Source organism: Primulina tabacum, chromosome 3, assembly GCF_025594145.1.
Source record: "Primulina tabacum isolate GXHZ01 chromosome 3, ASM2559414v2, whole genome shotgun sequence".
Lineage (NCBI taxonomy): Eukaryota > Viridiplantae > Streptophyta > Magnoliopsida > Lamiales > Gesneriaceae > Primulina > Primulina tabacum.
In genome coordinates, this window is record NC_134552.1 from 27,441,006 (window position 1) to 27,466,018 (window position 25,013).

Here is a 25,013-nt window from a genome sequence, read left to right on the forward strand (position 1 = left end):
TCAATAAAGTTCGAGCCACAAATTGGCTTGCCGGGCACCTACCACAAACTACATTATCAAATATATAATTTCTCCGGATAATGGTGCATTTATTAAAAAAAAAAAAATTTACACGGATATCCAATTATTATTATTATTATTATTATTATTATAAGAACTAGTTAATCAAAAAGAAAAAAAAAGAGAAAGATGGAGGGAGTGGAAACAAACAAAAGGCTTACTCAACCCCCACAAGTATAAAATACTCTTACTTGACAAAGACAGGAGGGGGTTTCTTCAAACCTCTTCCCAGAAAGCAAACACAGTTCTGAAAGCTTCAACAAAGGCTCCGTTCAATTAGGTGCGCAAACAAATTAGAAAGGTCTGAAAGAAACAAGAAATGAATTTGGGAAAAAACCTTGCTACGAAAGCGAGAGATCTACCGGGAAAAAGCTTTGTTTTCTTGTTATATATCAAGGGTTGAGAGTGATTTTTGGTGCAGAATTTCATCTAAATTATTTTCGGATTTTAGTGTGACAAATTATGATGGCTGGAAACCCTAACTGGTGGAGCATGAATAGCATGCATCCACAATTTTCTTCTCAATTTGTATTTGGTTCCAGTCCTAATTCACTTTCTTCAAACCCTTCTGAATCTGATCATCATACTTACCATCACCAAGATTTCCCCGCTCGTTCATGGAGCCAACTTCTTCTGTAAGTTTCTGTCTTCTCTCACACACAAATAAATAATTCCGTCACAAACCCTTTGTTCTTTATCAGATTGTTTTGGTATAAATTAAATATGTTTATCAAATTGGTATTCTGTTGTTTAATTATCATATCCATAGTTAACTTCAATTCTTAGCTGCTTTTGGCTTCTGTCTACCTTTTTTTTACTTGCTTATCAAACTGTTTGTTCTGCTTCGTTAATTTATATCTCTTAATTTATCTAATCAAAGCTTAAGTTTAACAGCTTTTTATATGTGAATCTTAGCAGCCTTATATCCACACATATACATGCATGCTGACAGTATATATATATATATACTTTTCGCTAATAGATTGTAGTTTTTATGAGATCATTTACTCTATTCTTTTCGCTAAAATATTTGATTTTATGCGTAATTAAACATTTTATTATCAGAGGTGGCTTGGCTGTTGATGAAGAAGAAAGCAGGTTTGGTAGTTTTCACCAACATAGTAAGCTGGAAGAGAATTGGTATCAAGACCTGCGAGATTTGAATCTGAACCCGAGTTATACTAGGGATTCTGTTGTCGATATCAAGCAAGATCATGATTTAGATTATGATCATCACCATCAATTTCAAGCCAACAGATCATCTCAGCCCTCCGATGTTCATTCTAGTTGGCCGAATCAACTCTTGCCAGTCTCTTCTCCCACTTCTTGTACCACAAATTTGAGACACAGATCGCTGAATTTCTCCGGCGGAAAGGCCTCGGCCACTGGCGCCGCCGAACGGAAGAATCATCTGCATAATCAGGAGCATTCGTATGAGGTAAACGACGAAGAATTTCAAATCCAAGAATTTTAGAAATTATTATAAAAATCATAAAGGGGAATGGGGAATTAATCATTTTCTATGATGAGACTTTAATTATTAATGTATTGTTACTTTATTGGTTTTTCTTGGCATGCAATTATAAGCTGAATTCATGATTGAAAATGTGCTCGAAATAAAACCAAACATTTTTTAAAAAAATTATGTTCTTTTTAAACAAATTATTTATTTAACTCTGATTTTGAGATACTCAGATTCTTTTTCATGATTTAATCCGTTGATTAATAATTTTTTTATTGGATTAAAAGTGCAACGACAGTGGGAATGGTGGGGTACCAAAGAAAGCTAGGGTTCAGCAGTCGTCACCTCAACCAGCTCTGAAGGTGAGGAATATTCTTTCTTTTACAAATTAAATCAAATAATTATACAAATATAGTTCCATTTCATAATATTGTCTGCGATAACATGGAAATTACAAATTTTGTTCGATATATTTGTTCGTAATTTTGCTCTTTTTATATTATCAAATTTAAGTCATAATCCTCTATCTTTGTTTGTCTACAATTTTGGTAACTTTTTTGAGATGAAGCTCATCGGACACTGATGTGGTCTCGTGTTTAAAATTTCATATCTGTCGCTCCAAAAAAAAATTGAATAAAAATTGAAATATACAAGACTAAAAAATCAATTTCGATAATATAGAATTCCAAAATTGTAAATAAGGAAACATACATGACGAAAAATGAAATTTTTGGATGATAATTTAATAAATAGATATCAATGAATGAATTGTTAATTTAGAAAAATAAATGAATATATTATCATAGTGACAAATTAAGAATATTCCAATCAACACTAAAATTCCCAGAAACAGTTTATACCCATTTTGCCTCGCATTTTTTTCTTTTCACTGGAAACCAGATTTAATAGTGAAATTACATTTCAAATAATTAAATCACATGATTTTTCACAGCATTTATTTGGTGCAGCTGAGAAAAGAGAAGTTAGGAGATAGAATTTCAGCTCTTCACCAAATTGTTTCCCCCTTCGGAAAGGTATGCAAAAACTATGAAATCTCTAGCTATTGATAAGATATTTAAAAAAAAAAAAACTACAGAAACTGCAGTAGTTGGTAATGACATAGTAAAGATTATTAATTTACCCTAATTAAAATGTTAAAGTATTAAATATTTTAAATTTTAAATTGAGTCATCAGATCTAATATCAAATTAATACAAAGTTAATATATAGAAAATTTAAATTGACCACTGGGAGGCCATACATTTGGTTCCGCAACTAGTCGTCAGGTTTAAGTGCATACTGAATAAACTACTATATATGATTATAGCACGAGAGTAACGTAGATTTTGGAAATTTTAAAACATAAAACCCATAAATAAATTAAAATGGGTAAAACTAAAAGACCGATATTTATTTATTTTAAGTAACAGAGATTTAAGAAATTTTTAAACATAAAACCCATAATTAAATGAAATGGATTGAATTAAAAGAAAATTATTATTTTTTTAAGGAAAAAAAATAATTCACTTTATTTATAGCTCTCCCATGCATAATTATCTTTTGAAAATAAAAAAAGTAGAGTTTGATAAAAATAGCTTTGAAGGTGTAATGGGATGTTTCTCTTTTGTAGACTGATACCGCTTCTGTCTTGTCAGAAGCCATTCGCCACATTATATTCCTTCAGGCTCGAATTCAGGTCATTTTCTTTCTGATTTTATATCATTCTTCTAAACATAATTTAAATATTATTTCATTATTACTAACACCATTAAATTTCATGATACATAAATACAAATTATTTCATATTTAAGATATTTCAATCGTTATGAAAAAACCAATTACATTTTTTACAAATATCCCAATTCCCATCAACTTTTAAAATTTTATTAAAAACATATTTTTGAATTTTTTTCCTAGAAATTCTTGATTTATTTTCCTTTCCCATTTTAATTTACTTCATAAAATGAATAAGAGGAAATTCAAATAAATACTTTAAGGAGTGAAAGGAAAGCAGAGAGTTGGTGTGAAACGCAAAGAGATAATTATTCTTTTCTTAAATAAAAGTAGTTTAATTTTATTTTTAATTGTTTAAATATAATTGTATAATTTATTATATGTACTAAATTACGCACTTCTTTACTTTTTTTATATTAAAAAAACCCAGTTTGTTCTAATAAATATATAATGAAATTAAGGCACAGAGCGGGCCATACACGAGAATTCCACTGCACAATAGTAGCACACGCGCAATTTTAGTTTCGCATTTTCCAATGTAAGACCAAAATGTTTACAGGGAAATGTGAATTGAATAATCTATTTTTATTACCAAAAATAAGACTGTAAATTTAATTTTTCAAGAAAATTAAATATTTCTCCAGGTTCAAGAAAAGAATACTTTTCCCCACGAAGAACATGGTCAGGTATGCTTTGTTGGATCCATAAATTCATATACCCTTGTCTTTTAATTAGTAATTAATTTATAAAATCAATATATTTTTTTTATGTTTTTAATAAAAAGGAAAAATAGTCTAAGAAAAAGCGAATATTAATACATTTTAATACAATGTATTATCAACTATAAAATAGCAATATCTCACAGACAACTAAAAAGGAATTAATCCTTAATTTACCCTACTTCTTCAGGGGATATACTATAATATAGTTAATTAAACTTGGTTTTGAGGTTTGGTGTAATTATAATCCAATGAATATTACATTTCTTCTCTGTCTAACATAAAAATCTATTTTAGTGCAAGTTTTATAGCAAACACAATATTCATCCGAGCCTTTTTACTTGAAATCTTACACCAATTTTTTTTACATACATTATTTCCCATCGTGTATTTAATATCTATTTATAAATTTTAAAATATAATTATTTTTAATATTTGTATGATATAAAAAAATATTATATTTATCAATTTTTATTTATTAAAAAAAGAATAAAAAGTTTTTGAAAAAATAAAACTTTTGCCCCAAAGGTTTTTTTTGGAGCAAAAGATAGGGCCCCATTGGGGCTATCCACCCTGCACCAAAATGACAGGGTTGGAGAATGGAGATGCCCTATGACAGTTTCAGACTAGGGTTTGTTTTCCTTTTTAATGGAAAAAAAAAATGTTTTCTTGTTTGTTGTAAGATTTTTCATTTTTTTCTCTCGAGTCATTGAGTATTAATATTTATTTAAACTCGATATCCTTATTTCCACCTTTTTCTATAATAAATGTAATTTAGTAAATGGTAGGATAGTTCTTGATAGTAAATTTTGGATAATAGCCAAAATGATCTCGTAAGATTTTTCGTTTTTTATTTTGGTGATGCAAATATTTTATTTTGAGTTTTGGTCCGACAAATTAAGTTGTTTATTGATTTTTACTTTTTAGTCATATTTTTATGGAATGCTAACGAATAAAATATCTTCTAACGGTATATAAAATGTATTGTTTCACACACATGCTCTACCTCTGCTCACCTTAGACTGATCAACAAACTAAAAGAAAATTTAGTAAGAAAAATATTCAAAAACTAAATAAAATTTTATGCGTAATATATTTCAGACCATATGTATAAATGGATTAACGGTTCCATTCAAACTAATCTTATTTTAAATCATTAACTACCAAGCAGAACTCCAATGGTTCCCGACGAGTACTCAAGGACTTGAGAAGTAGAGGTCTTTGCTTGGTACCGATATTTTACACTCAACATGTGGGAAACGACAATGACGGAGTCGATTGCTCGGCTCCTCCGCCGGCTCTTGGCAGAGCCTTTTGAATCCTGTGGGAACAATATGTCGCCTCCACAGCCACCACAATCTTAGGAGTCATGTTAGGTTTCGTGTTGCTGTAACATCAAAAACAGTCATTCTCTAAAACTCAAGGAGAGAATGACTGTCACTGATGCTATCTGCTCGTGTATTCATGTTGGAAGCTTGTTCCTAGGAGAATGAGATCCAATGAATTTAAATCAAGATATTATGACTCGTTTTTATTATTAATTGATATTATTATGAGTTTAATTTTCATATGATTGAATGGAATATGTAACAGTTTGTTGTTTACTTTATGGGGAAAAATTGCGATTTAGTTTAGTTTTGTAAGTTAACTTTTTTTAGATTTAGTCCAGTAATTTATTAACGTTTAATTTTTATCCAGTAACTTGGATTTTTTTCAAAAAATAACTTTTGGTCCAGTAACTTATCATTTTTTTTTGGTCAACTAACTGTTCAGATTTTTGGTCCTGGTAGAATAATTTCTTAGTTTAGACTATTTTGATCTATCTACCATTGGAAAGTTCAATTTTCGTCAAAAAATGCTAGTTTTAATGTCTCTAAAGGTGACGTGGCAAAAAATTTGTGGATTTCTTTATTTTGAAGGGAAATCAATTTACTTGGAAGCAACTTAACATACAAAGTCAAACAAATCAATTTTTTTTAAAGTTCTGTCCATTCCACCAGTAAAAGATCAACGGCTATGACACTAAAATATGCTTTAACCACCGACCAATCAACGTTTTTTTTTACGAAAACTGAATATTTTTGTGACAGATGACCAAAGTTCAGAAGTTATTGTACCAAAACCAAAATTCAAAAGTTAATGGATTAAAAAAAAAACAAATAAGTTACTGAACCCAAAAAAATATATCCTTTTTTTTTTGGTTTTTGTCTTTTTTCTCCGTTCGAAAACACAAAATATGATTAACATTACTTATTTGGTATTGATGCTCTCTTATGTGAGTCATGTTGCGAGAATGAAACATATTTACACATATTAAAATTTACTTAAGGAAAAATAAAAGAATAAAGTTTTTTCCTCGTATTTTGAAATATTGAGTCTTTTTGTTCATGCTTTCCCTTAATTTTTACTTCGATGAATTTTAATTTGTGTAACAGACTAAAATGTGTTTTATTCACGCCATATAAGCCACGTATAAGAGAAACAATGCCAAATAGCATATTCGATATGTTTAGTGGCTTCCACTGAAAAAAGATCAAAACTGGAAAAAAAAAAAAAAGGCAAAAACAAAAATCAAATAACATGATAAACACCAAACTTTGACAAGTTATCAGCCAAAAATCCAAAACAAACCAATTTACATGACTAAAATCACATTTATGCATTTACTTATTTATCATTTTTGTCGAGCATAAACTTAAAATTTCTACAATGTAATTTCAAAAAAATAAAAATAATTTTACAATGTTTTTGTCGGATTACCCCGCACTGACCCGCCACACAATTTAATTGAGTTGTTCAACCCATTTAAAGGCGGGTCTAGATGGGCCAATAACGCGGGTCGTAGCCCGAGACGGGCTTGAGTTGGCCTGCGAGCCTTGAAAGAAAATTAATTTTTTTTTTTTTTTTTACATTATGAATTTATGATGATATATGTATTTTTAACTGAAAGTTGTGAATATATTGTATTAATTACTTTGTAGAAATGTAGCCGTGTGAATTTAATAATTAGAAATTTTATTGATATTTTTCTAAATATTTATTTATTTATTTAATGAAAATTTTAATTAATTATAAAGATTTTTTATTTTTCTTTATGTATTTTTATTTTTTGAAGACTGACCCGCAGGCAGCCTAGCCTAACCTGTCGGCCCACCACATTTCGCCAAATGACAAGTTTTTGGCGGACTGGCCTGTTCCACCATGAGATGGCCCGTTTAACAGCTATATTTAAGGGTGGGCAATGGTCGGTTTTGTTCGTTTAACTCTACAACGGTTCGATTTTTCGGTAATAGGAATGATAACAAGGTGTCAACCAGCTCGAATGAAACATCAATCATCTAACGAAAAAATTAAAGAAACATATACAAAAAAGAAAAGAAAATGTCGACTAGTGAGTGATGAGAAAGAAGAGAAAACGATCGGATTGAAAATTGAGGGTTAATGATACCAAGTTCCTAAATCCTAGTAGACTCATTATACATAAAAATCTTATACTTAACAATAATATGACTCATTATATATAAAAACACTATACTTAACAATAATATTTCCGATTCGGTTTTTCGGTTTTTAGGGGATTAAAACCGAAAAACCGAATTTCATAAATTTTAAAACTATAACCGACCGAAAACCGATAAAACCAAACCATTTAAACCGAATTATTCGGTTCGGATCGGTTTTTTCGATTTTTCGGATTTTATGCCCACCCCTAACTATATTTACAATGTATGTGACATTATTATTATCTTGCTAATTAATCTTATGACATTATCTCAACGTTTCCAAAATTTTAAATGTTTCATGTTGTGCTAAATATTTTGAAATGTAGTGATTTTCAATCTTGTTTATTTGTAATTAATTTAAGATTTTGAATTTATGTGTTACAAAATTTTAGTTTCAGTTTATTATATTTTTCCTCCAATTTTAATCTTTTTCTGATATGACATGACTAATATGATACCGGTACAACTCTAATGTGGAACCACCATGGTGTTTATGCGTTCGAGTTCAACCAATATTTTAATAAACAAACCGGTAATCGATTCGATCCATCTTAAAATAGTGGCTCAACTCATCGGACCGTTCAACAAGACGATCGGACCAAAACAACGTTATATCACACACACACACACACACACACACACACACACATATATATATATATATGTGTGTGTGTGTATATTTCGGTGGTTCTGTCTGATTCTCAAAACACCATATTCAACAACACCACTACAGATAAAATTTAGTAAAATTGTCAAAAACTAAAATATACAAAATTAAAATCGAAATTTAACAACAAATAAGATTAAAATCAGAAAGATATAAAATGTATCATTCAAACTTCGATTCAAAAATTCCTAATAAAAATCTAAATTTAAATGATATATACAAACGATGATCTTACCTAGGTCTCGCTAAAGTTATATGACTTTCGAATGATATAAACATTCAATGATGTATCTCTAATGATCTATAATGTTAGTCCCTCTCTCGAGTTGTAGAATTAATCAGATAACAAACAATTTAAGGCCAGTAAATTGCAAGCGATTAAAAACAAATAAACATAATTTAACAAAAAAGAATTCAATCATATAAACAACCGAGTCAAAATTATCGTATCAAGAAAGCTACATCATCCTCTAGAATGGAAAAATTATTGCATAATGAAATCTAAACAAAAAACACCCATGTTTGAAAGTTTAGACATTGCAACACAAAAAAATAAAAAAAACAGAAAGATTTAGATCACAATCAGAAGTGGCGTCTCTGTCCCCAGATTCGTCGTTCTTCGTTTTCGTGATCAATCCTTGCGCTCCAGATTGTTTCCAAGTGTGTGCTCTTGTTCTCTCACGGTTTTCTTTCACAAAAACGGCTATGTCCCTTTTGTCCTATGTTTTTCCCTTTTATTCCTCGCGTGGTCGCTAAAATTTGGATTATGCATGCCTCTTGCGCGTGGATGCGCGTGATTCGGCGCTACCGCGCGCAAGCTTATGGAGTGTACGTGTCTGCCCTGCTTGGGCTTCTGCACGTGTTCTGGCGCGGCCGCGCGCGCCCTTCTCTGCTTGTCTGCTGCACATCCGCGCGCACACTTCTGTATGCATATTGATTTCCTGTGTGCGCGGCTGCGTGTGTTCTCACGCGGTCGTGCACGAGCCTCTGCCATTCTTGCATCAATGTGGCTTCTTGTACACATTTTTTCTCCATTCCTGTTTTGACATTCAACACAACTCAAAAACACATAATTTCATTCGAAACTGACATAATTCAAATGGATTCTTGTATAAATTAAGTGCAATTCTTGCATTTATCACTCAATAATGACTTCTGGCTCTGTATGTCGAGAAGACTCCTATCGTATCTTTTATTATCAATCAATGTGCCCAATCATCGAATTGGATTGTCTGCTTTTGTGAAAGAACCGCTAACCATGTTGCTCATTCACTAACAACTTACGGTTTTCATCTGAATATTTCTAAGGATTTTATGGACTGTTGCCCCATATTTGTAAGCTTTTTTATATATAAATTATGACTTGGGTAGAGTTATTATATGAATGAATAATGTTTTATCATATAAAAAAATCTTTTATTTTTTTATAAATTAATATTATTATTTGATGAAAGTCTAAGCATCAAAACTTTTCATCTTTTTTTTCTCAATTTTTTATTGATAAATTATAAACTAAATACACTTAATTTTTAATGGTATGACTCAGCAAAGCTTCTTATGAATTATTTTATTTGAATATGGATTATTACTAAAACAGAACTTAATATGATAAACAAAAAAAAAAAAAAAAAAACTAATTATGGTGTTTGGATTGTGCTTTAAGAAAAGTATTAAATTATTACAAAAAAATTTATGAGACATGCTCACGATTTAATTTTGTGAGATGAATCTTCTATAGACCCGACCCATTAAAAAAATCATTTTTATGTCAAAATAATTATTTTTCATTTTAAATATGGATCAGATCGATCAGTCTGACAGACATGGATCCGTAAAACCGTCTCAAGACACATACTCTTTAAATATATGTTTCTTATATATTTTTAGTAATTGTGATTTCACTTTTAAATAAATTATATTTTCCACAAATAAGGATTAAATCCCAAAATAATCTAATGTATAAGACCAAAATGACCATTATTCTAAGATATTTACGGGAAATTTAGGGTCCGATTTCAGCAAGTGTCACTAGTACAGACGCAGGTTTCAAAATTGTCTCGAGCCTGAAATCACGAATAAGACCGTTAGAAAGGGGTCAGGAGGGTGTCCTGGCGTAGCCCCTCCGATGCTCAAGTCAGAAACTGAGGATAAAAGTGGAGAACAGCTAAGGATGCTAGTGAAAAACAATATATGGAATGAATTAATTAAACACTCAAACATGATATCTATAGTAGAATACCTAGCCCCTTGATGGGCCTGTCCTCCATTTGGACTAAGGATGAGCCAGGGATAATGGGCCCATCCTTGGGGTATCACCAGTCCCAAGTGATACTCACGGAAAATTTAGAGTCCGATTCCAACAAGTGTCACTAGTACAGACGCAGGTTTCAAAATTGTCCCGAGCCTGAAGTCACGAATAAGACCGTTAGAAGGGGGCTAGGAGGGTGTTCTGGCGTAGCCCTCCGACGCTCAAGTCCAGAGACTAAGGATAAAAGTGAAGAGCAGCTAAGGGTGCTGATGAAAAACAATATATAAAATGAATAAATTAAACACTCAAACCTGATATTTATAGGAGAATGACTGGACCCTTGATGGGCCTGTCCTCCATTTGGGCTATTGATGAGTTACGGATAATAAGCCCATCCTTGTGGTATCATTCTACTTTTTTCTTAGATAATTGTCATGAGAAATTAAAGTAACGTAGGGTAAAGACTGTGCTACATCAGGTGATTTCACCCGTGTAACATTAACTCACACAAAATGTGGAGGTCTCATGCCCAATGAATTATCCAGATCCATCGGCTGAAATACTCTCGATGAATGATAGCCTTTTCCCTAATATCTGACATCACAGCGCCGCCATCATCCATCATCTGGATTCCATTTTTTTTTAAAATCCAAATTGTTTGGCCACCAGCACAGTTTTGTAATGGCAAAAAGTGGGGTTAAAAATTATTACTAGCAAACTAAATAAGCTACAATAAATTTTTGTTATGATATCATATCTATTTTCTCAATCAAAACTCATTTGGTAGTGCTACGTACAAAGCAGACAATCGAAACTACTTTTTTTTATGTATCTATCTGTCTGCATTTTGCCCGTCCTTTCATACAAAAGAATCATCTCCGTATCGAGAGCACTATGTTGAGATGGTTCCCACAACAGATCCTGGAAAACTACATTAGGCAGCAACAGCCTCCTCTTTTGCAGCAAGCTGATTCTGAATGTGCAATGGAACCAAGTCAAATTTGGCCAACTGCATGGTGTAGGAAGCACGGCCTTTTGTCATGCCTCGGAGAGTACTGAAGTATTGGAACATTTCAGCAAGAGGAACCAGTGCATCTACCACCTGCAATCATCGGTTGTCACTTTAAAGAGATTGAATAAGTTGAGAAATTTCATACTGTAAAGTAGTGTGAAACGTTCTGTCACGTACTTCCAATCCACCGGGCTTGTCCCCAAAGTTGTTGATCTGACCTCTCCTCGAGTTAAGATCACCGATCACGTCTCCCAAATGTTCTTCAGGGGTGACAACTTCGACTTTCATAATTGGTTCAAGCAGCTGTGGGCCTGCTTTCCTTATCCCTTCTCTGAAAGCTCCTCGAGCAGCCAACTGGAATGCCAACACACTCGAATCCACATCATGGTAAGAACCATCCACTAATACTGCACGGACATCAACTACAGGATAGCCAGCCAACACCCCATTGGACATGCTTTCTTCCAATCCTTTCATTACACCAGGTATGTATTCTCTTGGAACAGCACCTCCCTTGATCTCACTCTTGAACTCGTACCCATTACCTGCTTTCATTGGCGCAAACCGAACGGTAATATCAGCAAACTCACCAGCACCACCGGATTGTTTCTTGTGAACATACTTCACTTCTGTGACCTTGGAAATGCTTTCCCGTTAGTTGACTTGGGGTGCTCCAACATTGGCTTCCACCTTTTTCCAACAGGCAAAATTATTCGTCAAAACTTAGCTATGAATTAAATCGAAAATGGCAAGGAAGGGAGTCCAGAACAGCAACTTTTGAATTTCACATGTTAATGGAGATATTAATGGTAATATGGTATTTGAGGCAGTTAACACTTGTGCCACTTGTAAAAACATCATATGCAATAAAATTTCTGTATTTTTCATTCATGTTATTGAACATGACTATAATTCTCTTTTCATTTATATGATTGGATTACGTGTGAGATTTTGTGAGAGGAAGTATTGAAAACATTGTTTTTGGCATACATATGGATAAATGAGTAACGGCAAATTCAAACCTTAAATTCTCTTTTGAGCCTGTCAACGATAATTTCAAGGTGTAATTCTCCCATTCCTTCGATAACTGTCTGGCTTATCTCTTCGTCTCGTGAAAAGTGAAAGGATGGATCTTCTTGAGCAAGCTTGATCAAGCCAACCGCCATCTTATCAACATCAGCTTTAGTCTTCGGTTCAATAGCAACCTTAATAACAGGATCAGGGAAATCCATCGTTCAAGTACAATAGGCTTATCTGGATCACACCAGGTTTCTCCTGTAATTGTGTCCTTTAGACCCGCAAGAGCTACAATATCACCAGTTAAAGCTATTTTGATGTCATCTCTGCTGTTAGCATGCATTTCAAGGAGTCTACCGATCCTCTCTTTCTTTCCTTTGTTTGCATTTAGCACATAAGATCCAGCAGCAAGCTTCCCAGCATATATTCGAACGAACGTAAGAGAGCCAACGAAAGGATCATTCATGATCTTGAAAGCTAATCCAGCAAATGGTTCGTCATCATTTGCATTCCTTTCAGTTATCAACTCGGGGTCATCAGGGTCGGTTCCCTTCATTGCTGGCAACTCAATGGGAGATGGCAAATAATCAACAACCGCATCAAGTAGCGGCTGAACGCCTTTGATTTTAAAGGCGGAGCCACATAAAACTGGAACAAAACTGCCTGAAATAGTTCCTAGCCTGATTAATCTCTTTACTGTTTCCTCATCAGGCTCAATTCCTTCCAGATAGCTCTCCATAGCTGCATCATCCAGCTCCACAACAGTTTCAATCATCAATCCTCTGTATTCTTGAGCCAAGTCCTCAAGATCACCAGGAATGTCCTCGTACGTAAATTTTGCACCCAATTCCTCTCCAGACCATAGTATTGCTTGCATCTTCACAAGATCAATAACCCCTTTAAAAGTATCCTCCACATCAATTGGGAGTTGAAGAACAAGTGGTTTAGCACCAAGATTTGATACAATCATGTCCCTTGTTCGGAAAAAAATTGCTCCTAGACGATCCATTTTATTTATGAAACAAATTCTTGGAACACCATATTTATCAGCCTGCCTCCAATCAGTTTCAGACTGTGGCTCCACACCAGCAACACTGTCAAACAAGCATATTGCACCATCTAAAACCCTGAGGGCTTCGCTCCACTTCAAGGGTGAAATCGACATGCCCCGGAGTATCAATTATGTTAATCCGATGCTTGTTCCAAAATGTGGTAGTTGCAGCAGAAGTAATGGTAATCCCTCTTTCTTGTTCTTGCTCCATCCAGTCCATGGTAGCTGTTCCCTCATGTACCTCACCAATTTTGTAGTTTCTACCAGTGTAATACAGAATTCGTTCAGTTGTGGTGGTCTTCCCTGTGTCTATATGGGCCATAATTCCGATGTTGCGATAGTCCTTTAATGGAACTGTTCTCTTCTCCTCTGCATAAAATTTAAGCCAAAATCTTGTTCTTAAGAGTTCCAATACCAATCAGCTTTAGAAATAAAATGGCTTAGTATTAACCAGACAAGTCATGTTCCAACAGCTAGTAAATCATCAGATAGTTTCAGGATTGGTATTTTTAATCATATAAAGAATAAGAGAAGCTGATGATGAAAGGTGAAAGGCCATTTCTTTTCAGAAGAAAAGGATAAAAGATAATGACAAGTTCACAGAAATTAAACTGTGAGTAATAAGCATTCCATAGATGTCCAATGATCTTGAGCTAAGAAGAGTGGTTATCTAAAAATTAATGAAGAAAGTTGCGATCAATTAAATATAATCATATTTAATCAAAAAACTATTCCAATAATTACTGGATCAACAACGTGATTGACAACTATCACGAAACAAGAACCAGAAACAAAAGGTACCAAAAAAAAAAAAAAAAACCATAAAAGTGCCAAATCCTAGTAGATTAACACCTAAAAGGGCACCACACAAAAAGTCATCTGATGCTCAAAAAACAAAATTAAAAACTATTTGTACAAAAACAATTCGATAAATAACACTCCAAATGGGAATACAGAGATAAAGAATTCACCAGAAGCCATAGCAAAGACAGAGAAGTTCTTCTTCTGCTGTTTCTGTCGCAAAGGCGACATCTTCGCAGGTTCAGGGCTGAACCTCATGCTCCCCAGAAACAAAGAAGTGAGGGCGCGAACTCTGAAAGTAGAATCGGTCTAACGACGTCGAGTGGATTGAGAAACAGGCGGCGCCGGCCTTACGGAAGGCCCATTACAGTTGCAGAGGGAAGAAGCATCAGAAGTCGCGGCCATTGACATTTTCAACAACGATTCAGCTGATGCTGCCTCCATATTTATTGGGCACCAGCACTTGGAGCAGAGGGGGCGAGGGGATAATGCAACGATCGGAGTGGTTTCTGTGTGGAGTAAAAAGAATTTCCGAGCTTCAATTCAATGAGAATTTTGGCCATACGATTTTTAAATTTTTTTTTTTTTGTTTTTTTATTTTTTGCAACTCCCTATTTCGTTTTCTATATTTTGTTTCCAACATAGATCGAAAGCATTTAAATATTCATGTGCACATTTTTTAACATAATAATTTTTTAAAAAAATTGAAGTTTTTTTAATTAAGATTTAACAAATTATTTAGTTATTTTTAGATTTTACTAGATTAATGGATAATTTTTTTTCCATCAACTAAAATAACCAAAATAGTTAATCACATTTGTGAGGACACATTCACATATAATTAAACATATTAAAATTGTTTAACTGATATATGAGTGTCATAACTGGTTTTCACATAAACAGACAAATAAAACAAACAATATATCAAAACTGTCTATATATGGATGAAACTGAGATAACATCTTTATTTCACTTTTGTATTCAAAGAGTTAAATTTTACTAGTTCGATTTTTTTTTATTATTAATAGTAATATCGACAAAAAAGGATATTAGTTGAGTGAATATTATACATTATTAAATTAAATTTTCAGTGGCTTTTTATTATATTAGATATAGCATGGTATATATACGAATGTTTTTTTTAAAATTATTAAATTTGAATTGAAAATATTTATTATGTATATGATACGTAAATAGTGCTTTTTAATTTTAAAATTTTAAAATAAACTTTTAACTAATGGTTTCATGATGAGATCATGCTGAAATGGGTGAGCCGGATAAGAAGCTTCAACGGATCAGATCAACAATTTATAATGTTTGGGAATTTTGAGTGAGAATAATGGCTATGATAGCACCTGCAAACAATGAAAAGAACTCGTGAATGAGCGTCGGTGGGGTGTCCGGCGTAGCCACTCCGATGCTAAAGTCAGCAGGTTGAAGATGAACACAAGCAATATTTGAGAGAAAATATGTGTAACGCTTTTTAGTTCAAAGTATTCAGAATCTATAAATGACATTAATACCTGCTATTTATAGTAGAAAATGGGTAGGTACCTCGATTCCAGTGCCACCAACTAAGTATGGCAAGTCGGTTGCCAATAATCTAGCTTCTGATGGCTTCTAGGACACTCCAAGCCCAAGTTGTTCTGACAGATTTAGACTGCCTGTATTAATCATACTCGAGTGTGGTGCAATTCTCGAGGTTGCCCAAGTGGTAATCTACCCGGGAACTCAAAAGACAGCATGGGCTCTTGCTTGTCCGGGAAGGTGAGAAGCGCCCGGTTAGTAGAGTGCATGGGTGGTTCCGTGAGGGCCCGGGCTGTTGGTAGAGAGCCCGGGCAGAGCCGCAATGCCCGGGAAGAGAAGACTTGCCCGGGTCTTTTAGGAAACTTACCCTGCACACGGGTCATGATCTCGGCCATCCAAGTAACAAATCGGGTTAATGCTGACCCGGATCCTAATGGGGGTATCACCACCCATCCCTAAAATTGTCGGGCTAGAGCTTGACTCGCTGTCCTGATCAGTCATACTTGTTATTTTGTTGAAACATCATTCAGAGTGAGTGAGAACATTGGGGGCTTCAAATATCTTATAGATGGGATAAAATACCGGAGCCTCATACCTCCCGGGCTTTGAATAAGATGTCGGGGCCTCATATCTCCCGGGCTTTGAATAAGATGCCGGGGCCTCATATCTCCTGGGCTTTAGAAATAGTGCCGGGGCCTCATATCTCCCGGGTAGTCCAAAGGGTTTCATTATTACCCATGTTTTAGCATTTATGCCGCTGAAAATCGTTTCACATTTCGAGGCAATTATGATCATGTCTCCTCGATATCCTCATAGGTCCTTTCATATGCTCGTTTCGATTTACGAGGTGCATCTCAATCATCCACGTGTATCCAGATCAATGGCCGAGATTTCTTCCCTCCGCCTATATATATTAACCCTCCTATTTTCAAAAATCACTTTCGAATTTCAAAACTTCGGCGAAGCCCTTGCAAAATTCCTTCTCGAAGCTCTTTAGTGCAAAGCATTCAACCTCCGACGATCTTCCACCGTATTTTACCCTACAAATTTGTAAGTTTTTTCCTTCTTTAACCTATGTCTAACTCTACCTCTTCAACCTCAGGAGCCAATGCGCGAGGCTCGCCTAGTGCAGAGTTCACCGCGCTGCGCTCTGACTCCTCACCGTCTCCCCCTCGTCGTTCTATTACCTAGCCTTCTAAACAACCAGTAGCCTATCAAACCAAACCAACCTCTTCAAAACCTCCTTCTAGCTATTCCCGAGCTCCTACAAAGAGCAAGGGTAAGGGCAAAGCCCGAGTCTCGAGCCCTCCTCCAACCGAGACCGCGGGAGCTCCCTGGTTCTCCTCTATGAGCAGCACCCTGCGCTCGGGGGCAGACGAGGAGCTCCGGGTTCTGGGGTCTATCCCTTCTGATTTTCCCATTTTGATTCCCGGTCCTTCTGATCGGGCAGATCACCCTCCTCCTGGATACACCACTTTCTTTTGGGACCAAGTTAGGAATGGTCTTCGATTTCTCGTCCATCCTTTTTATATCGATGTTGCTAAGTTTTTTGGCGTACCTTTCAATTAAATTCATCCCAATTCTTTCAGGATTATGGCCTCGGCCTATGTCCTTTTTAAAATGAATAATCTTCTCATCACCCCCCTCATCCTTCATTATTACTTTTCTTGCCGGCTTGGGGTTAATGCATTTTCCTTGACTTCCTGGCTAAACGCCCGATTCCTTGACGACATCCCTTCCTCTCAAAAGGGATGGAAAGGAAATTTTTTTTATGTCCAACTCCCGGGTCCTCTTCCCTGTCTAACCGGGTTTCTCCCTTCCCTTCCCCAACAACCTACCCTTCCCCAATCATACAAATTTGAGGAGCCTTTTCTGGTGAGTCAAACATTAGTAGAGGGGCGTAAGTACTCCTCTTCAGCCCTCACCTCGGAAGAAAATTTAATAGCCTATGGGTTGAGCTCCCGGGCTGAGGACCCCTTGGACCGGGTTATTGACGAGGTGGCAGGCTCGGGCTCTCAACCCGGTACATCTTTTCTCTACTTTGTTTTCTTATTCCCTTATCTTGCTTGTTTAATTTGCCATAACCCTGTCTCTTCTTTATGCAGATAATCCGAGATGCAGGCAGCTTTTGCTAAAAGGCGAGCAGCTGAGAAGGCAGCCCGAGAGAAGGAATTGGCGGCTCGCCGAGCAGCTGCTGAAGAAGAGCAGCAACAGGCTGCAGAGGCGGCAGCCCGGAGAGCTGAAGCTTCCCGGGAAGACCCTCCCCGGGATAACACTTCCCGGGCGATGACTGAGACCTCGGAGGAATCTGAAGATCTCATTCCTCTCAGTCAGAGGAAACGAAAAGCTACTGCGGAACCTGAGCTGGTCATTCTTGAAGACCTCCCCGAGGGTGGCCAGGGCACCTCCTGATCAGCTCCATCTCCTCCCCTCCCCCCTCAGTCCAATGAAGAACGCGGCCAAGAGCTCCCTTCAACCGATCAGCTCTCCCAGGCTAATATCTTCTTTGAGGGAGCTACTGCCACTGGTGTAAGCGCCTCAAGAAGATACTCAGCCCTGCTGAGGCGGTAATCTTGAAGAGTACTCCTGCCTGTGTTAAGTTTCTGGAGGGATCCAACCGACTTTTGTCTGTAAGTTTTATGCTTTTATCTTCTTCCCTTTCTCTCTCCTCTTTTTTTTTTCTTTTTTAATTCTTTCTTATTCAAGCTGCCCAGATGATAGTCTCGGCCTTTGAAGAGGTGGCAGCGGTGGCCACAAAGAAAGGTCAGCAAGCCCGGGCAACTCAGGATATTCACGACCATCTTCAAGGAGAGATTGCCCGGGTTCAGAAGTTTCATGAGGAGAAAACCGCCGGTCTCCAAGCTTCCCTGGAAGCGGCTAATCAACAACTGGCCTCGGCTCAGCTCGCCCGAGATGACAGCATAGCCCGGGAGGAGGCTTCTCAGAGGCGAACTGTGTTTCTGGCATCTCGGATTAGCTATCTCGAGGATGAGGCCAGTACTCAGCAACATCAGGCTGAGATTGCTGAGGATAAGCTCAGACTCTTACAGCTGATCCATGAGGAATGGAGGACTGTTTTCCTACAATCGGCGGAATTCCAAGCAGCTGTTGAAGATAGGGCGTATAAATACTTCACAGTTGGCTTTGAGAAGTGCCAGGAGCAGTTTGAGGAAGAAGGTCTTATTCCAGCAGGTAGGGAGGGCTTTCCTGATATTGACAGGGCCATTGATTCCCTTCCCAAGGATGATGCTGCTGAGAAAGAGGCTGAGAAGACTCCCGAGGAGGCCGGGGAACCATCAATGCAGCAGACTTAGAATAGGATTGTAATTTACTCTGTACTTTTTCTTTTGTAGTTCTTGCCTCCGGGCTTTGTAATGAAATGATATTTCTTTCCATTGCTGTACCTTTTTAATATTGCTTTGACAAATTTTCCACAACCCGGGTAATATAATAACTCATGAAACTTTCTAAGTGTTGAGAAGCCGGTAACTCCAAACCAATACCCGGGGTCCGGTCCATATGATAAATAAATAACCCCATACTTTAACCGACACTTGAGATGTAGAGATTTAAACCTGAACTTCAAGAGGGTATATCTAAGGTTCCCCGAGCCAGGGTGTAGTGCCCTGGGCTTTTAAGAACCAAGGTGCGTAGCCTTGGGCCGGGGAGCATGTCCCGGGACTTTTGAATGGTCGAGGTGTGATTCCCCGAGCCAGGGTGTAATGCCCTGGGCTTTTAAGAGCCAAGGTGCGGAGCCTTGGGCCAGGGAGCATGTCCCGGGACTTGTGAATTGTAACGCCCCGAAAATTTGAAGGTCCACGCGAACCACATGCATTCGATTTATTAAATTCTTTGTGTATTTTAATTAGATGTTTTAATTGCATAAATTAATTATGTTGTGCATATTGACATATTTAAAATTTTATTTTCTACATTGTTGCATTAAAATGTATTTTTAAAAGGTTATTCGAGTTGCGATCGAGGAACGGAGACCGATGGCTAAAAAATAGAAAATGTTTTTATTAAATAATTATTTTCAATTATTTCAATTATGATTGTGGGTTTTTCACTTTTTTGAAAATATGAGGTTTTGAGATGATTTAATACGCCGGGACGAAAATTTTATCGATGTTGGTTTTTCATAAAAAATGCGAACTTTTTAGCAACCCGACTATTTAATCTACAAACTATTTTACCAAAAACTATTTTAATATTCTATTTAAATCCTAATTAAACTAATGGGCCTAATTGATGACTTAATAGGCCTAAAAGCCTTGTTAGTGTTAATTAGTATATAATATGTAAATCACCCACAAACCACACACAACCTACACGCCTCAAAATCAGAATTTTTCCCTCACCAAACTCCTCATCATACACGACACACACACATAAAAAAACTCAAGGAGAAAGTTCAAAAGTTTGCTAGGAAAATTCAAGTCGTCGTCTCCTCGTCGCCGTTTTTCAAATCGTCAACGATAATTCGTGCGTTTTACACGCAAAGGCACGCCATATTCTCCTTTTACTCATCATCACACCATATTATTTAATTATGTTTGAAATTGCATGAAAAACAAGTTGCAACATGAAATATTTTCGGTTTTGTGTAATATGCCAATTTTTAAGGCTTAAATTTGAGGAAAAATCATGTTTGTTATGTTGTTAAAAGGGGCTGCCATGATTAGGGATGGTTAAGGGATGTTTTTACATGTTTTAAAGGGTCCTAAAACACACCAAAAACGTTGCAAAAACTAAAAGAAAAAAAAGCTGGAACCGTGGGTGGTTAATTAAGTAGGACCGATGTGCTTGTTGGCCTTCATGAGTTTGGTTGGTTGTGCATGGGGCTTAGGGGTTCGACCAGGCCTCGAGGAGGGCTATCTGGGGCTCAAGTAGGGTCAGGGGTGAGGGCCTGGTAGGGTCCTAGGGGGTCTGGGCTCGCGCTAAGTTGGGTGGAGAAGAGTCCTCACGAGAAGGGACTCTTCACGCGCAGAAGCTGTTCGGGACAAAAAAGAGGGGCTCGCTGTTGGGGCTGGGGCAAACCAGGAGGGTCCTAGGATGATGGGAATGGGTCGAGTCAGGGGCTGGAGTGGTTGGGCTGTCCGCTGGTTCAGGTTGGCGTGAAGAAGCACAAGCGCGCAGATTGTGTCTTCTGGTTTCAAGTGGTTCGATGCAGATGTTTAAGGGGTTGGGCTGGTCTGGGCTGGGTCTGGGCGTGGTCCAGGGTCGGTTAGGGTCATAGTGGTTCGGTGGTGGCTCGGCTGGAATAGCCCTAGGCTAGCAAGGATTCCTAGTGCAATTAGAACACCTCACGTACACCCACATGCAATTGGGTTTCAGTTCCAGCTGAGTTTCCAGCAAGTTTGAAGCGGGCCAGGGCTGGTTCTTTGGGCTGGGCTTGGTCAGTAGGATCCCTAGGTGGGTTGGCTAGGTTTTGGCTCAAGGTGGCTCGGGCGTGGCTCGAGTAAATTAGGAGATGGCTCGGTGTGTTCGATAGGGTGTCAAAAACGAAAATTAAAGAACTAAAATTGAATCCATGGGTCCATGGGTGTGGTTCACGACTTGGAAGGGTAGAATAAATAATAAAAATGCTAAGTTTAAAATTTGGGATCAAAATAATGAGTTTTGGATTTATTCAGGATTTAATCGCCGCACGAAACTCTAATTAAAGAGTTAATTGAAAAGCCTAGTTTTAAGTTTTATAAAATTATGGAAAATTAGGTTTAAGCTTAAATAATTATTAGAAGTCTAAGTTTTTAATTTGGGAATTTTATATTAATGTTTGGTTTAATTCGGGATTAAAACGCATTAATATGTTATATTTATAGATTAATTTAAAAACCAGCGATTTAAGCTAAATAAAAATATGAAAAAATTCATGTAGGCTTAAATAATTATTTGGGACATGTTAGAGTCAAAGAACTTAAGAAAAAGTCAAAAACGGGAAATTATACGTCCAGGGTAAAACGGTCATTTTACACCTAGAAATTAGTAAACGTCATGGCAGTGCCCTGAATACTGTTTTATATGCTAATATGATTATTTTCAATGATTATGGATGTTGATTGAATTTTTATATGTTAAAATGTTATTTTTAAAACGTTTATGAATTTTATGGTTTAATTGGACATTTAAAAGACATGTTGCATGCTTGGTTTAAAAGAAAAAAACGTTATATGCATGTTTAAAATTTATGAAGTGATGAGAATATGAAACGTTGAAGGAAGTAAAGTAATTGTGACTAATACGATGATATGTTGGAAATTTCGTGAGGGTTATGGTCCCAGTGGGAGTCCGACGATCGTATTTCCTTGGATACGGACATGTAGATGTATATGATGATATGTTAATACGTAAGGCCCAGGCCCAGTTGACCGGTGAGAGTGTTGCTGGTGTCCCCGCCGCCCAGTACATTGGTTACATGTAGATGGATCCATCGTCCAACACGTAGACGTAGACGTAGATGAACACGAAAGTCACAATTAACGATCTTAATTCAACGAAAGGAAAAAATAATACGTATATGTTGATGATAATATGAATATGAATATGTTGAGGATGATATGATTAAGTTTATGAAAATGTTTATGTTTAAAGTTCATGCATCATTATGAAAATGTTTATGTTTAAAGTTCATGCATCATGAAAATGTTTACGAAAATGTTATTGTTTAAAGTTTATGCATCTTCATGAAAACGATATTTTAAGTATAAATATTTTTCACTGTTATATGTTAACTGTATTACGTATTACTTGTTATCAAGGATATGACGTGTTGAGTCTTTAGACTCACTAGGTGTGATTGATGCAAGTGATTATGATAATAATGTTTATGGAGATCTTGATGGTTGATCTGACTGGACTGAAGGTGCACATAAGCCGAGGACCGACGCTAGTTTTCCGCACTAGTTATTATTTATGATTTTAAGTAATGTTAACGATATTTTTACGTCTTTTATTTATGTTATGAGAGATTTTTGAGAGGTTATAGTATGGGCTATACTTTTCAAATAATGTTTTTAGGTTGGTAAAATGTTTGACGATTTTATGCTTTAAAATATTTTCCTTTGGATTTTTAAATGGCAGTTGGATGTTTATTTTTAAAATGATGTCAAAAATATTTTATGGTTCGGCCGAATACTACGTGAGGTTTTAAAAAAAAAATTCTAGTACATTTTAAGAAAACGAATAAGCAGACGTTTAATGAATGGTCGAGGTGTGATTCCCCGAGCCAGGGTGTAAGGCCCTGGGCTTTTAAGAGCCAAGGTGCAGAGCCTTGGGTCGGGGAGCATGTCCCGGGACTTGTGAATGGTCGATGTGTGATTCCCCGAACCAGGGTGTAATGCCCTGGGCTTTTAAATTAACCGGTGTTTGATATCTCCCGAGTTTAAGATACAAGAAACAATATATAACACTTCTCTGAGAAAAATAGATCTTTCATTATATCTTCCACCAATCAATTACACCTGTTAGGCATAATACTGCTTTAAATTAAATACATTCCACGGCCTTTTGAGAGAGCCTCCTTGCGCATCTTCTAAATAAAAAGATTCCGAGCTGACCCTCCGGGTAATTTTATAAGGTCCTTCCCACCGAGCTTCCAGCTTCCCAACATCCCCAGCAGGGTTGACTTTCTTCATGACTAGATCCCCTACTTGGAAGTCTCGGATTCGGACCTTTTTGTTATATGATTTCATAACCCGGCTCCTGTATGCCTCCATGCGAATGAATGCCCGGTCTCTCTTTTCTTTTACCAAGTCCAATTCCATGGTCCGGCTTTGGTCATTGTCTTCCGGGTAAGATTCTACCCGGGAAGAAGTTTGCCTGATCTCAACTGGGAGGACTGCTTCAGAACCATATTCCAAGTTGAAAGGAGTTTCTTGGGTAGATGCCTGAGGAGTAGTTCTGTAAGCCCAGAGAACACTGGGTAATTCTTCCACCCAATCCTTTCCTTTGCCTTGTAGCCTTGTCTTTAGTGCTTGTACAATAATTCTATTGACAGCTTCTGTCTGGCCATTAGCTTGAGGATGTGCAACAGAGGTAAAAGATTGAGTGATCTTCATTTCCCTGCACCATGACGTAATTCCTTTGCCCTGAAACTGTCTCCCATTGTCCGAGATCAGTCTTCTGGGCACTCAAACCGGCACACAATATTTTTCCACAGAAATTTCAATATCTCCTGCTCAGTGATTTTTGCCAAGGGCTCAGTTTCTACCCATTTGAAAAAGTAATCAATAGCCACTAACAAAAATTTTTTCTGAGCCCGGGCAATTGTGAAAGGACCCACAATATCCATGCCCCATTGATCAAAGGGGCAATGAAACATCTGCCTATTCGTTTTCTTAAAATGTACTAGAATTTTTTTTTCTTTAAAACCTCACGTAGTATTCGGCCTAACCATAAAATATTTTTGACATCATTTTAAAAATAAATCAACCAACTCACATTTAAAAATCCAAAGGAAAATATTTTAAAGCATAAAATCGTCAAACATTTTACCAAACCTAAAAAGCAATAATTTGAAAAGAATAGCCCATACTAAACCTCTCAAAAATCTCTCAAATGCATAAATAAATAAACTTAAAAATTTAATCGTAAATCATGAGTCAAAAGTCATAATGCGGAAAAAGTAGAAGCGCTGGTCCTCGGGTTGTGTGCGCCTTCAATCCAGTCAAATCACTCATCAAGTCCTCCCTCAATACCACCTGCATCCATCACACCTAGTGAGTATAAAGACTCAACACACCATAATCTTTATAACGAGTAATACGTAATACAGTCAACATATAACGGTGAAAAATATTTGTACTTAAAATATCGTTTTCATGAAGATGCATAAACTTAAACATTTTCGTAAACATTTTCATGATGCATAAAAACATTTTCATAAAAACGTTTTCATATAAACATAAACATATCACATAAACATATTCATATTCATATCCATATTCATGTCCATATTCATATTCATATTCATGTTCATGTTCGTGTTTGTTGAATTCAGATCGTGATTGTGACTCGTATTCTTAAACGTATTGGGCGATTGATCCATCTACATGTAACCATAGTACTGGGCGGCGGGGGACACCAGCAACACTCTCACCGATCAACTGGGCCCTGGCCTACGTATTAACATATCATGGGATTGGAAATACGATCGTCGGGGCTCCCTCTAGGGCCTTTTCTCATAAATGGGCTCCCTCTGGGGCCTTCTC

General features: G+C 36.4%; 1 protein-coding gene and 1 pseudogene across 1 annotated transcript; one reads left to right on the forward strand and one right to left on the reverse strand.

The window, feature by feature from the left end:
- The first annotated feature begins 251 nt into the window (after positions 1–251).
- Positions 252–5,585, forward strand: LOC142539104 (uncharacterized). Its single transcript, XM_075644392.1, has 7 exons — positions 252–695; positions 1,126–1,498; positions 1,810–1,884; positions 2,491–2,556; positions 3,153–3,218; positions 3,901–3,942; positions 5,147–5,585. The coding sequence occupies exons 1-7, from the start codon at positions 523–525 to the stop codon at positions 5,291–5,293; spliced, it is 942 nt and encodes a 313-aa protein (XP_075500507.1). The 5' UTR covers positions 252–522; the 3' UTR covers positions 5,294–5,585.
- Positions 5,586–11,184: 5,599 nt separating this feature from the next.
- Positions 11,185–14,803, reverse strand: LOC142541038 (elongation factor G-2, chloroplastic-like; annotated as a pseudogene).
- Between the last annotated feature and the right edge of the window lie 10,210 nt (positions 14,804–25,013).